General features: G+C 36.8%; 1 protein-coding gene across 2 annotated transcripts in view; it reads left to right on the top strand.

The window, feature by feature from the left end:
• The window catches only part of LOC136266156 (uncharacterized), a 41464-nt gene that overhangs the window by 8981 nt on the left and 18104 nt on the right, over nt 1-14379 (top strand). For both annotated transcript variants that reach the window (XM_066061144.1, XM_066061143.1), the window contains exons 2-6: nt 5049-5182; nt 10480-10607; nt 11317-11539; nt 12820-12890; nt 13550-13620. In XM_066061144.1, the coding sequence (XP_065917216.1) occupies nt 5049-5182; nt 10480-10607; nt 11317-11539; nt 12820-12890; nt 13550-13620 (627 nt within the window). The remainder of the gene's footprint in view (nt 1-5048; nt 5183-10479; nt 10608-11316; nt 11540-12819; nt 12891-13549; nt 13621-14379) is intronic.

A 14379-nucleotide genomic window follows, 5' to 3' on the forward strand; every position in this document is an offset into this window, starting at 1 on the left:
GTTTTCGAGAATGGCTAGTTTGACATTTGAATTTAGTCGCCCCCACGTAATTTGCTCCCTAAGGGCGTGGCTGAAGAATCTAAAGAATGACGCACAGCACAACTGTGGTCACCGATTGTTGGGCTGTGAATAGTAAGTGTAGTTAATATAATCAGTGCATGTAGCCATAAAAGAAGTGTGCAAAATAACTATGCCATCGTTCAAGAATGGCTAGTTTTGAAATTTGAATTTAGTTGTTCCCACGTAATTTGTTCTCTAAGGGCGTGGCTTGAAGAATTTTAAGAGCACAACTGGGTTATTGTTAGTGTAGTTAATCAGACTATCAGTGCATGTAGCCATAAAGCAAAAAAAACTATGCCATCAGCACCAAGTATTTAGAGCCATCCGGCACAATGCAGATCATTTGTAGCCTGTAAAGGCACCACACAGAAATGATATGGATACAAGCATGTACGTATACACATGCAGTTACAACATACACAGGATACATGAATACCCAATGGATTTAAGGTACACAATAATGTAGGAATTGACTGTCTGTGATGTGATTGCTATCAAAACACTGCAAATATGTCTCCATTTCTCCAGTTTGGCCCAGTAGACTCTGCACTGTAGCAGGTCTCATATGACGGCATATTCATGGTGCTTCTCCAAACACAGATAAGCAATAATCAATAGCCTACTGACAACAATGTGTGACTCCATTTGCAGAATCCAGATGAGTGGGTGTGGCTCCAGTATGTCTAGACAATTAACACACATTCTTGATAACTGGGTGTGGTTCACATAAGTACTGTATGTACTACAGTTGTAACAGTATCAATACATAGCCTCCATTCAGGCATTGCATCACAATACAGCAATAAATTATATCAAACGACACAAAGAAGAACATACTGTTACATTTCTAGTATGTACACTCCATCAGTACAATCATGCTTGTCAGTGAAACCTGTCTTAATGGCCACCAGCATAGCAAGACAACCTTCTAGAAAGGCCAATTCCAAATCCCTTTGGTGAGAATTTATACACTGCCACCTACATATATTGAGCAAAGGTGGCAATGGACAGGTTCCACTGTAACATGTGATCTGATCCTGTACATTCTGTGAGTGAATGAGATCCACTTGGCCAGGACAAAATGTGATCCAAATGTCTGGACTCAACCCACTTACAACCCAGTGGCAAAATGGAACTGAGTATTTATAGGGGACAATATGTGTAAGATGTGTGTACACATTACAACATGTGCATACAAGAAACACTATGTACCTTTTTAGTATTTCAAATTACCACATTATGCATGGACCAGTCAACACAAAACTGCATAGTGCCTATCAGTAAACATGAAGAGGAAAAGTCACGAAGAAGTAAAATTGTTGGCCTCTTAGAGAGGTGACTTCTGTACAAGTGGCCACCAAGGCAGTTTCCACTGTGTAAGACTTTGAGGTTTAAATATTTGGCATTTCATGTGTTGAAGGCTTCTGTAGTCTGAAAACCCACCACAGTTTACTCAGACAATGTTGACTTGTGGTCACCACTAAACCACTGGAATGCTGGAAGTAAATGGTGTTACTTTTTTGTCTTATGCCTTGGCTACTATATAGTAGAGCTTAAACGGATATCCTGAAAAATATCTTTCTAGATATCCTATGGATAATGACATCATCATTTGCTTCATCAGGAGCCTATAAAGCACTGAAAGTGAAAATTCTTATTGTTACACTTTCGGCTGCCAGCCATTGCAGCCAACTTGAAATTCTCCATCTGTGATGACATAGCTATGTGGATCAACATTTTTAGCATTTACTAACAGGTTGGTTAGCAACACTTGCCCTCTTGCTACCAGTCTCACACACTGCCACAACTAAAAATTCATCACTAGATCCCTCTCTATAGCCAGTTAATAATACAAGAACAGCTGCATTGCAGATGCTTCTTAGCAATTGGCCTGTGGATTTGTGGTATTCCAAGTAAGGAAATGTTGCACTATGTAAATATTGCATGGTTAAATCTTCTGTGCTTATATGCTTTTGGCTTCGTATATCCTGCTTTTAAACTCAGTGAAAAACCTGTATAATGAGGTCACCTGTCTAAACTGGCCATTGTAAAAATCCTCTCATGTGCCAACTGTGTACAAGCAGCTGCATACTGCAGCCACCTCTTTAACCCTTAAACCTACATAATCCACAAAATTGGATTTAAACTTAATTAATATGAGTGCTTTGCACAAAGTGCTGTAACTTTCATAGTGTCCATCCTATGGCTATGCAATTTATGTCATTCTACTTGTGATGTAACAAAGATTAAAACTGATACCTAGGGTTTTACCCTAACGCTAAATGGTAAGGCCAAAACTAGCCATGTAATTAACTTTTAGGTAAGGAAACATGCAAATCCTTTATGAAATTGTCCGTAACTCAATGGTCTATCACCTTACAGTAACTTTGTTTAATTTGGCATTAAATTTTCTATCAGACCATATATGAGTCACGTGAGTAAACCCACAATCGAAATTAAACATGTGACAAGAATTTTGGAACGCAATACAACTCACTGTTGTTCATTGCTTCAGAACAAGTAAGTCACTGTGGTTACAGTGTTCATTTAACCTTCTCCAAGTAGCCCAGTGAACAGACTTTTAAACAATGTGTAGTTGTATAAAAGAATTAAATTTTACCCTACCTAGTGTTGCCATGCATGCCCATGTTGTGTAAACACGCATTCCCCAAAAGTTCTTTCTGGGTTTACGGGGGTTAATCATAAATAATACAAGGTATATATTATCTATGGGTTAATAAGGTCGGAAGAAATTTTGTCCCTACAATGACATGTTTTCGCTGTACTAGTGAAGGATTATCAAGATAACACTAGGATACTATAGTGTCATCTCTGGACAACATCCAAATATAGCAGTAACCTGATGCTGTCTTGGTATGTGCTAATTAAACGAGCTTCGCTTAGGTTTTGCCTGTGGTTTACAATCAACACAAATACATGCACGGCAACTCACCAATTGTGTCTCAATCTCTGCAACACGAAACGACAACCTTGGCAACAGCCAAAGATCCTCTGAGCACGACTGAAAGATCACAGGATATTCTGGTGCGCTTATTTTTAAGTAATATAAATTTTTAAAGGCGTTTACTTAAGACAGATAATTATGCGCCCCTCTATTATCTCTGGACTTATTCGCCATTTTCTCTGCCCTTCAATTCTTCACAAGAGCTTGTACTGTAGTATGGGCAGTGGCGTGGCTCTTCCGCTTCAATTAGTTGAGTAGATCAAGGCACTCTAATAGAGCAGTCAATCCGCACTCTAATAGAACAGTCACTTTTCTACAAGTGTTGTGTTTTTATATCGTAAAGTCCATAAGTAGCTAGCAACATAACAACACAATGCAATGCTAGGAAAAAGTCGTAACTAAGCTGTAACTTTGACTTCTTTATTAGAGCTGCTTTGTGACAGCTCTATTAGAGTATCTTGATCGTTTTACTGCAGTGTGAGATGAAAAGTAAAGTGCATGTTACTAAGGTTTAAAGCTAAAATGGATGTTAGTTGACTGCAGTTGCATGCCACTAAAATTACGGTTATATTTAAAGCAGTGTTGCACTATGATAAATTGTCTACAGCAATATTCTTTCACTGTAATCTAAATTTAAAGGGGTTTCTGTCAAAAGGCATAACAATTGATGAACATCTCACATGGAATGATCATGTTAAGACTGTTACTAGTAAAGCAAACAAAGTGAAAGGTTTCCTCCACTGTAATATTAAGCACTGTCCAGCTAGTATTAAAGCAAGATGTTATAGCAGCATGATTAGGCCTATACTAGAATATGCCTCTGCCATCTGGCAAAGGAATGTTGACTTAGTAGAAGCTGCCCAAAGACGATCAGTGAGGTTTATATTTAATAATTACTCACCTTATGCTAGTGTTACAGAAATGTTGGAAAGAATTGATTTTAAGACTTTAGCAGAGAGAAGAAATGAATCAAAATTGATATATTTGTACAAGATTGTTAACAATTTAGTAGAAATAAACACAGATGATATCCTTTCCCCCCAACCATCTATTCATAATACAAGAGGGCACCAACTGAGATTTTTACTACCTCCCACCAGAATCAACTCCTACCACTACTCCTTTTTTTCCTTCAGCAATTCGACAATGGAACAATCTTCCGGAATCTGTAATTCATTCATCAAGTGTAAAACATTTTAAATATTTACTTAATTTATAACTATAGTGTGCTCTTATACTCTATTTTGAGGTCTTGTACATGCAGTAATAAAATATAATAATAAAACCATTGAAACCCACCTAGATCTGCTACTGTTTCTATGCAACATTGAGATTATGTTTATTCTAACAAAAAGGTTTGAAATCCCAACCAAAACGGCTAATAGCTGTAAAAAAAGGGCGCGTCCAAGTAAAGCAGAGTTAGCTGCGACAAAAAGTAGTGATATGCCGTAGTGCGGCCATGTGTGAGGTACGTATGCAAGTTGTGAATATTAATCAGATAGTACAATAGTAACAGTATTAATGAGAACTATGTGATGTTGATAGTTTTTAAGTCCTGCAAGCATCTTCATAAATGCCACTCAAATTTGATTCTCAATAAAGCAAAGTGTATAGATTCTCTGATAACAATAAATAGTTTGAGTTTGGCCGCCTTTCCTGTATACGACAATGCTATGAACAAAGGAAAGGTGGCCAAACTCAAACTATTTGAGAATCTATACACATTGCTTTATTAAGAATCAAATTTGTGTAGCATTTATGAAGATGCTTGCAGGACTTAAAAACTATCAACATTAGTTTGTTCTCATTAATACTGTTATAATTGTACTATCTGATTAATATTCACAACTTGCATACCTCACACATGGCCGCACTATGGTATATCACTACTTTTTGTCGCAGCTAACTCTGCTTTACTTGGACGTGCCCTTTTTCTACAGCTATTAGCTGTTTTGGTTGGGATTTAAGCACATTAGTTCTATACAGATTTGTAACAAAGTATCATGTATGCATTTATTTTCAGAAGCAATGTATTCTGGTTATTTAAACTAAGTCCATCAAGTAAAATGAAAAATGTGTGCCGTGATCAGATAAAAGCATTGGAAATGTGGGAAGATTTACTGGAAACTTCACAAGTTACAGAAGATAAAATTAGAGGTAAGGTTTTTTCAACACAGCATGCTATCATATTTGCAGAGTATAGTTTTGTTACAATTTTATAATTGGTAAATTGTTTTCTTCACAATTTCATCTGCTGAAATGCTAAATTCAAAGACCACCATGTCTCCTTGTGTCTAGAAATTTTCAGAGGGCTTTTAGGTTTAATATGCAGATGCACGATAGGGTGGAAGTCACGCAACAGTGTCCAAATTAAAGCACACTTGGCATGTAAGTCTATATAGGGTCATTGAAGGCATGCCTCTAACAGGAAGATTTAGAAATTTTAGCCTTCTGAGGTAACAGTTCTGACTGCAATTTATTGAATATGACTTGAGACAACTGCGCAATTTATAAATTGTTGCACATTTTATGAATTCACAAAATGTGCAGTGCAATTTATAAACTGCGCAAATTCACAGATTGCACTTAACACCTGTAGCCTTAGCCGTTATCGAGTTATGCTTGTCTGAAGGTATCAGTCAGTCAGTCAGTCAGTCACTAGAGAATTCCGTTAAATTTATATATTTTTAAATTCCGTAGCAACTTGTTGAAAGTGTTTCGGGTCGATCTGAAAGCTTGTTTGGGCTTAGTTTACCTAACCAATACTACCTCATCGTCATCAGGGAAAATTGAGGCTGGTTTTTAGGTGATGTTATTTTGTGGGCTACGTCTACTCCTTTGTGGTCCCTACTATACAGTACTATTGTACTGTATGATTATACTCCAGGGTTGTAGCAACAAAATTTACAGTGGAGAGTGTAAGAAGGGCATGCATATAGCAATAGAATTTAGCTAAGAAAGTAACTACAGTGGAACCTCTCTATTCTGGACATTTTGGGACCAAATGTATTTGTCATTATACAGGTTTTTGTTTTTAAAAAAATATTATACATCATTATAGTACTTGTGAAAGCATACACAATAGTTCAGTATGTGTTCACACACCATGCAGACAGTTATCCAATGTAGATACACTGTAAGAGTATTATACAGTGTATACAAGTGATGTCACACACTAGAAAAGTTATTCAACATGCAGGGTAGTTCAGTATTGCTAATATAGTCACACAAAGAGTCATCCAATGTTGAAAAGCATATGCACTAGTTCAATATAGCATATATTAGTATTTTAAAAATTGTTAATTTAAAAATGAAGTAGGGATCTATGCAATAAAAAGTAGTGAAACAAGAGATGAATAATGGTATTACAGCATAGCTCAGTGGGAAAGTCCCGACTTTGGCATTGAGCAAAATAATTGTTATAGCTAATGTGCCGAAGTAGGGACTTTCCCACTGAGTTATGCTGTAACACCATCATTCATCTCTTGTTTCACTACTTTTTATTGCATAGATCCCTACTTCATTTTTACATTAACAATTTATAAAATACTAGTTTTTTGCTGTAACACAACTAGCTACAATGTCACTTGTGACTGTTCTATTAGAATATCATACATGACTGTTGTATTAGAGTGACTGTTGTATTAGAGTATTTCTCAAATCAACCAAGAGTTGTACAGCTAGCTAGACCAATAAGGGGTGAGGTCATCTTGTTTACTGTTAAGTAAACGGCTAGATTGTTGAGAGGTGTGATTGTTGTACTCTATCGCTATTAGTCCACCTAGATCTTTAATTGATGGGTGTGGTCACAAACGGGATCCCAATTGCGAACTTACATATATCTAGCTAGTATATCTCTTATAGTAGTGCTAGGACTGAAACACTTCTGAAATCACTCTGAAATAATTCTGTGGTGTCTATATATGTTGCTGAAAGAAAGTGTTGATACGGAAAATTAATGCCTTGGTATGGTTTCATTGGATGAAGAAGAAAACAAGCAGCCTGATTGAAGATAAAAAGAAAAGACAGGCACAAGGGCCTACACTCGTTGGAACCCCAAAAGGCACATCCCACTGGTGGGTTTATTATTGTGGCGTAAAATGGTGGCCATGCGCTATTTCGTTTGGCCTCTAGCCTTGCAACTGTGGTCAGTGAGTGAGGCAGTGAAACTAAAATTTGAGTTTTTGGCAATTTTTGAAAATTTTATATCCGGCCACCTGTAAGTGTTTTGTTTTATTTAATGCTGTTTTGTATATTATATGGACTAGTATTATTCCGTAAAGGTGATTTTCATAGAGTAAAATGTCTCTAGGGTGATTTTTAAAAGCGAAATTTTGGGTGGTACGCGAAATTTTCTGGGCAATCCCTACTTAAGCGTATGTACTACCGTACCATTTGATAGTCACACAATAGGAAAAGTCATCCAATGTGGATTGTTTTGTGCTTTGTAGTACAGAGCAGTGGAGACGTACAACTTCATTACTGAGTTTAGATGTTTAGCCATGTCTGGATGACCTTTTCTCTCAAAGAAGAAAGCGACATCTCCTAATGCTTGAACTGCTTCTGGATACGTTTTCACCTTAGAAACCTACCTGTATCATCTTAATTGACATTGTCATCATTGTCATCATTCAAGACCGGTTGTACTTGTCAACTGAACAGTGCTCCTGTTTGGGGTTGACCTGCTCTATTAAGCTCTGTAAATCTGCCACATCAACATTACTATCTAAATCTTCAAACGTGTCTTCATCACTGTTTTAGTCTGGTAGATTTAGCTCAAAAAAGAGGTGAACCCAGAAAAAATTCGAAGAAAGCTAATTTTGGTATCGTTCGAAAGGAAATTTTTTGTAGAATAACATATCCAAAATCCCCAAAAATCCCCCTTGGGGAAAAATTTTTATACCCAATTTACTTTAGGACATCTATAGTAGCTACATAGCTATTATTAACTCTTGCTATTAAGACCTCAAAATACAAAAAACTTTTCACATAATAAATTAAATAAAACACAAAAATATTTGTAGCATCAATATAATGGACTCAATGCGACTGCCACTTATCCACAGATCATAGAAATCATATAAGTGGCTCTCACATAGAATCTGAAAAAATGGAATTGTCAATGTCATTGTAAACAGGTTCTTCGGCATTTCTGCAACTTTCTCCCCTGCAATCACCACATGCTGTTACACACTTTAGTCCATGCTTACGGCAAGAACATATATTACTACCACATGGATTTGTAGTAGAAAGCTTGCATTTACATCGAACAAATTTAAGTAAGCTCTCTGGTGCTGGCTCTAAATCTGTCATAATTGGCTGCAGCTTTGAACCATCTAGCTTCCAGCCCCATAGTAGGGGATTAAGAGAGTCAGTGGCAATCTTCCTTCCAGTTGAAGGGTGCTGTAGCGGATCGTAATCTCTTTGCACTTGGAATTTCATCAGCAGCAACAGGATTTTGAGGACCGGGCCTTCTCTTGTCAGTAAATTTTTTACGGCATTCAGGATGTACTAGAACAGTTTCAACTGGGTCAGTACTGTTACATTCATCCAGATAGATATAAAGGTCATCTCTTCCATATTTCTCACAACACTCCATGATGGTTAATATTCCCTTCTTTGTTACACGAACTGATTCTTTATTTACAAACCCTAGCTTGCATATTACACAGTGATCCTTCCTGAAGGCACTAGTAGGGTGCCCTTCAGCCATTTGAATCTATATCAAAATGAATAGAAACTATAGATAACCTAGCTGTAGTTTCAACATGATGTGTAACAAACCTCAGTTTCCAGCAGCTCAACACATGGCTTCCAAACCTCACGAAGGTACACTTTTCATCAAAAAACTGCTTAAGTAACTGAACACATGGCCCACAAACTTCAAGCAAGTTTTAACTTGCTCCCAAAAACTGCTGAGTCATTTCAAAATTGGCTAGCACATTTTTTACACAAGTATAAACAAAAATTCTGCTCATTTTTAGGGACTTCATATGTTTCAAACTAAATTGGGTATAAAATATTTTCCCCATAGGGGATTTCAGGGGATTTTGAATATGTTGTTCTGTAAAAAATTTGCTATCTAATGATACCAAAATCAGCTTTCTTCGAATTTTTTCCGGGTTCAATCCTATTTCTACTGAACTATTTCTGCCTCTAGTGACCACATCAAACTGTTTTGTTAGAATGCCTGCTTTGTGAAAGCGTTTCTTGACAGTATCTGATGACACCATTTGCCATACTTGAGCAATCCACCTGATGGTTTACTGATTGTACAACACCGTAAGCTGAGGAATATTCCTCAACTTGAGAAAGTGCATGGCATAGCAAAAGCTTATGATAAAGTTTTGGTAATGCCAAGATCAAGAGGCTGAAGAACTTCTATTGTATTTGCAGGTAAAAATGCTATCTTGATGTTGCTCTATTTGCCAACTAAATCCTCAGGATGACAACCAGCATTATACATAAACAAAATAATCAAACGAGACTCCTTCTTCAAGCTACTATTTAACTTTTTGAGAATGGTGTGCATAACCTCTCCACACACCCGTGCATTATTTTGATTAAAGTAAGACATTGGTAAGTGTGCTTTGTTGAAGTGTTAAAGCTTCGAGGGTTTGCTGATTTCCAGGCTTTTCTTTATTACCAGCAGCATTTACAAATAAAGCCACAGTTACTCTTAGCTTACTTTTCTTCCCTCCATGACAAAACTTTTCCTCTCTCAGCAAGGCTCTCCAAAAGCACCCTGTTTCATCAATATTCCAAATGTCTTGGGCTGTGTATCCCTCCAATATTTCAGGCAACTGTTCCTTCCATGACTCAACCATTTTTCCTGACACTTCTCCCAATTCAGTGCAAATAACCATCTTCTTTGATGTTATATTTGGCTTTTCACTTTTCCAACCAACCATTAGATGTTTTGAAGTAAGTAATGTTAATATATCATCTATATGGTCCACAGTCTTTCATCGCTTGCTTAAAAACACGCGTGAAGAACTTATAGAATAAATCACTTGTAACATCTTATTGTAGCTAGCTATGTGTCCGTTCTTAGAGGTACATTTATACACTGTGAGAATCTATGAGAAGTGCATGTGAATATCCACAATACGAAATAGAGAAGTTCCACTTTCAGAGATTTCGTAGTGTACAACTACTATGGGAATAATTCGGGACCAAAGAAAATGGTCTGCATTACAGAGGTTTCCGCAATTCAGGGAGTCTGTCCACTGTAGTTTGTACATTGTACAGTGTGTATGAAACCCTAGCTTTTGCATGTTCTGCATGCTAAGTGTGTTTCAGATACACCACACAAAGGTCCACATTTTCTATAAAAAGAGCCTCCCACTGAAAATCCTGCCTACTTACACACACTCACACGCACACATACATGCACAAAACTGTTAGTAAGTGTACAATTCTCTTACATGTAGTGTATATTGTTGCTCTTGTAGAGATTGCCAAAGCAACAAATTTTACTAGTGGAAAGTGGCTAATAAGGAGACCCAGAGATAAGATTGATGAAACTTGGAAATTGATAGCAGAAGCTACAGTGGCTGGAAGGCTTGGACATTTGGCAAAGGTTTCTGGAGCTGCTCTCTATATATGTTTACTTTCATTTCAGTGCATATAAATGTAACAGTAGTCAAGGACGTAGCCAGGATGTTTAGAGGAAATTTTAAAAAGTAGTAGTGCATGATGTGGGGGTCTGGGGATGCAGCTGCTGATAGACTTTGAGAACATTGAATGTGTTCATGATTCAGTAGATTGATAATCTCCATATGATAACAAACTGAATGAATGTCACATTTGTATATAATGCTTGTACTGACAAACAACAGATTTTAAGTATGCTTTACAAATTTGTATAATTACCAGGTGAAGTACCAAATAGTATAAATGCACAGAGATTTGCCCGGCATGCTGTCTTGTACTAATACTCATTCACACTCATAGCCGTATTTGCTAGTTTTAATGCTTGACTACTTTAACTTTAAAGTGATCACAGATCTTTTCTGGCCCAAATGCAAACAGAAATTGGGTTAGATACTAGAAAATTGAGGATCCTTTGGAGTTAAAATTGAAACTTTACATGATATGACAACTGAGATTTAGACAATTTTGAATCATTTTGTATGTAAAATCCTGTTTGTTTCTTACCCTTCTTACTACCATTTAAGAAGCCTTCTAAATGAATGTTCTTTTGTTCTGTTAAAGTAGTCACTGCAACTGCTCTATTGGAGTATCTCAATCTTCATAGTAGCAATTATCAACTGTGATTTACATTACAGGTTTCTACCACAAAGCCAAGCCAAAGACAGAGTGACAACACACATGTAATTTGTATTTACACAGAGGATTATACTAATGTGGAAGATGTCATGAGAATAAGAAGAGAACTTCGATCTATGGGAATAAATGAATTATTACGCTACAAGCCTGATATTTACACCATATTTGATATTTATTATAATAATCCATATCAGATAAAAGCGTCAGTATATGCAAGTACAGGTACGTACGTACACAATTAACATCTATGAGGATATGAATGGATATGTAGCAAGGCTACTTAGCCAACTTGAAACCCACCATATATGTTTGTATAACCTGAACTAACAACAGGTCTTTCACAAACAATGAAGATTCCATAATATGCATATATTATTTAGTAAATGATGTGCTTGAGTCAGTGATATATACCCACCAGATGTGTGTGTAAAGGGACTAATACAGCATGATGCAAACTATATTGTATTAGCCTTGGGACACTAGTACTGTATTTTCATACCCACAAGTATAGGTAGTGCTTTAAGTATTATGATGTATATTCTGATCATCCTTTTTGAAGCACTCGTACTCAAACTGTATCAGTAGGTATCTATTTTAGTCATAGAATAAACAGCTAGGATTTAATAGTTCGGCTAGTTTTGGATATTTAAAAGTTATGCACATGATCACCCATGCCAGCACTGTATGGAAAATTCAGTACAACTTGATCCTCTCATGCATTCAAAGTATGATATAGTAGGAGTAGAATATCATAGTTATCAAGATGAAGTCAAGTCAATAACAATGGTATTTTGCTATTGTGATATAATGTAACTGGCTTACCATTAATCCAGCATGCAAGCAAACATTTCTTTTATTATTTTTTTATTTAATAATGCTTTACAGCACAAGTGCTGAAGGTCTGTAGGACACCTGGTCCTACAGCCTGCTCAAAGACTTTAGCTACTTAAGGTGTATTTGAAAAGTTGGAGAAAGGAGAAAAAATCCATGACTGGACCTAGGTAGCCTCGAACCTGCAGCCATCCGATTTACGCTCGAACGCTTACAGGAGTCTACCAGGTGGTCAGGATGTTTTCTCCTTGTTATTTTCATGTAATTATATCCATAGGAATTCTAGAGAGTAACTCATTATCTCTAAGTACATTTACAAATTGCATAATCTAAAACACTTTACAAATAAAGTTTTCACTAATATGTCATCTTTAGCTGTCCACCTTCAATAGAAGAACAATCCTATCAATGTCACTGTTACATTGCTCAGAGTAGTAAAAATGTTTACGTATGTACACCTGTTCACAAATAAGATTCTATGTGAGTAGAAGTTAGTAGTAATTTCTATGCAAACATAACGGTAAGGTGAAAGTCAAAATTTAAGCAGTACAATACATAAGTCAAAATGCTTCAGTCATTAGGTTACTATAGTGATATGTGTTTGGAAATACATATGTAGTAGACTGACCCTATGTTGGATAAGCACATGTTTTTGTAATTTACTTATTTAGGCCAAGAAACGCTGTTTAACCCAACTAGGAATCAGGAAAAGACTGTTACTAAGCAGAATAAAGTTTCAGAAGTATGTGAGCAAATTCTAATTACCATTCATGTGTGATTAAATACAGTGGATCCTCAGTTATCCAAACAGTTATAGTTAGCCAGAAGTGTTCAGATAAGTGAAATTGTTCGGATAACTGAAGCCCATTGATTTATATACAGAGCTTTGTTCAACTACTCTAATAGAACAGTCTTTTACTCTAATAGAATGCACACTGATGACAAAATGCTCTAATAGAACAGTCCAATTTGGCATTTGGATAATCGAGGTGTTTGGATAACTGAGGTTCGGATAAGTGAGGATCCACTGTAGTAATCAAAACTTTAGATAACATGGGTATTATAAAATTGGCAGTGTTCGAATGGTTGTGAAATCAAAAGGCCACAGTATGGAATAGCTGCAGTGATGCTATATGTCAATAAATGTTTAATAATAAAATGTTTGTGGGCATTATCTCAACTCTCTAAGACACTCAGGTTTGGCAATTAAAAGACTTTAAACAAGCCTTATTTTCTGTGTGTTATAGCTGGACCACTTTGTTTTGCTTACTAGCTTTTATGTTCCAATACCTTGCATATAGCATAGAACAAATCCTGTTATGGATACAATTGTTTGGGTCAGTGTTGGGATGTGTGACCAACAAAAAGTACTCTATTATGAATCCACTTTCATTTCTGTAGTTGATTCAGAAGCATCAACCACCAAACAATGACAGATTTGCAAACTCAAAGATAAAAAGGAAACCCATCAGGTATCATACTGTACTGTATATTAGGGATCATGAAGGTTTGGGCATTTCTTGCCAAAAATATCACCCTAAAACCAGCCTCACAATACCTTCATGGTATCTTGGTAGTATTGGTCAAACCCAAAAGTGCCTTCAGTATGACCTGAAACATTTCCAAAAAATCTACAGATTATTTAGTGGAATTTTTTACTGACTGGCTGGATGGCTGGCTGGCTGACTGACTGACTGACTGACTGACTGACTGACTGACTGACTGACTGACTGATGCCTTCAGACAGGCATAACTTGATAAGGCCATCATTATTATATTGCTTGTTTCCCATCACCCCATGGAACAAAAACTGATGCAGTGATTATCGATTATTAATTATACACTTGACTCTTGTTATTTCAGTCTCTGACTGCTCTATTAGAGTAGCTATCTCAATCTTGAAGGCTGCCAGGACTGTACACCCATGCACCCTGTTGAGCAAGAGTGGAGGGACTTCCACCCTTCTGCTACGTTTATATGCATGGCTAATGCATTTACCTTAAAAATTGGTAATTCTGTGCATCCTTCTATCATGAAATACAGTGGAACCTGTCTATAATGGTCACCTTGGGACCAGATATATCTGGCTTTTATATACAGGTGGCTGGTCACCTGTATATAAAAGCCAGAGGTGGCTGGTCACTGGTGGATGGTGGCTGGTCACGAGGCCATGGTCACCTCGTGACCATGGCCGTTTTGCAAAGGTGACCGCTTAATTCAGGTGACCGCTT

Source organism: Dysidea avara, chromosome 9, assembly GCF_963678975.1.
Source record: "Dysidea avara chromosome 9, odDysAvar1.4, whole genome shotgun sequence".
Classification (NCBI taxonomy): Eukaryota; Metazoa; Porifera; class Demospongiae; order Dictyoceratida; family Dysideidae; genus Dysidea; species Dysidea avara.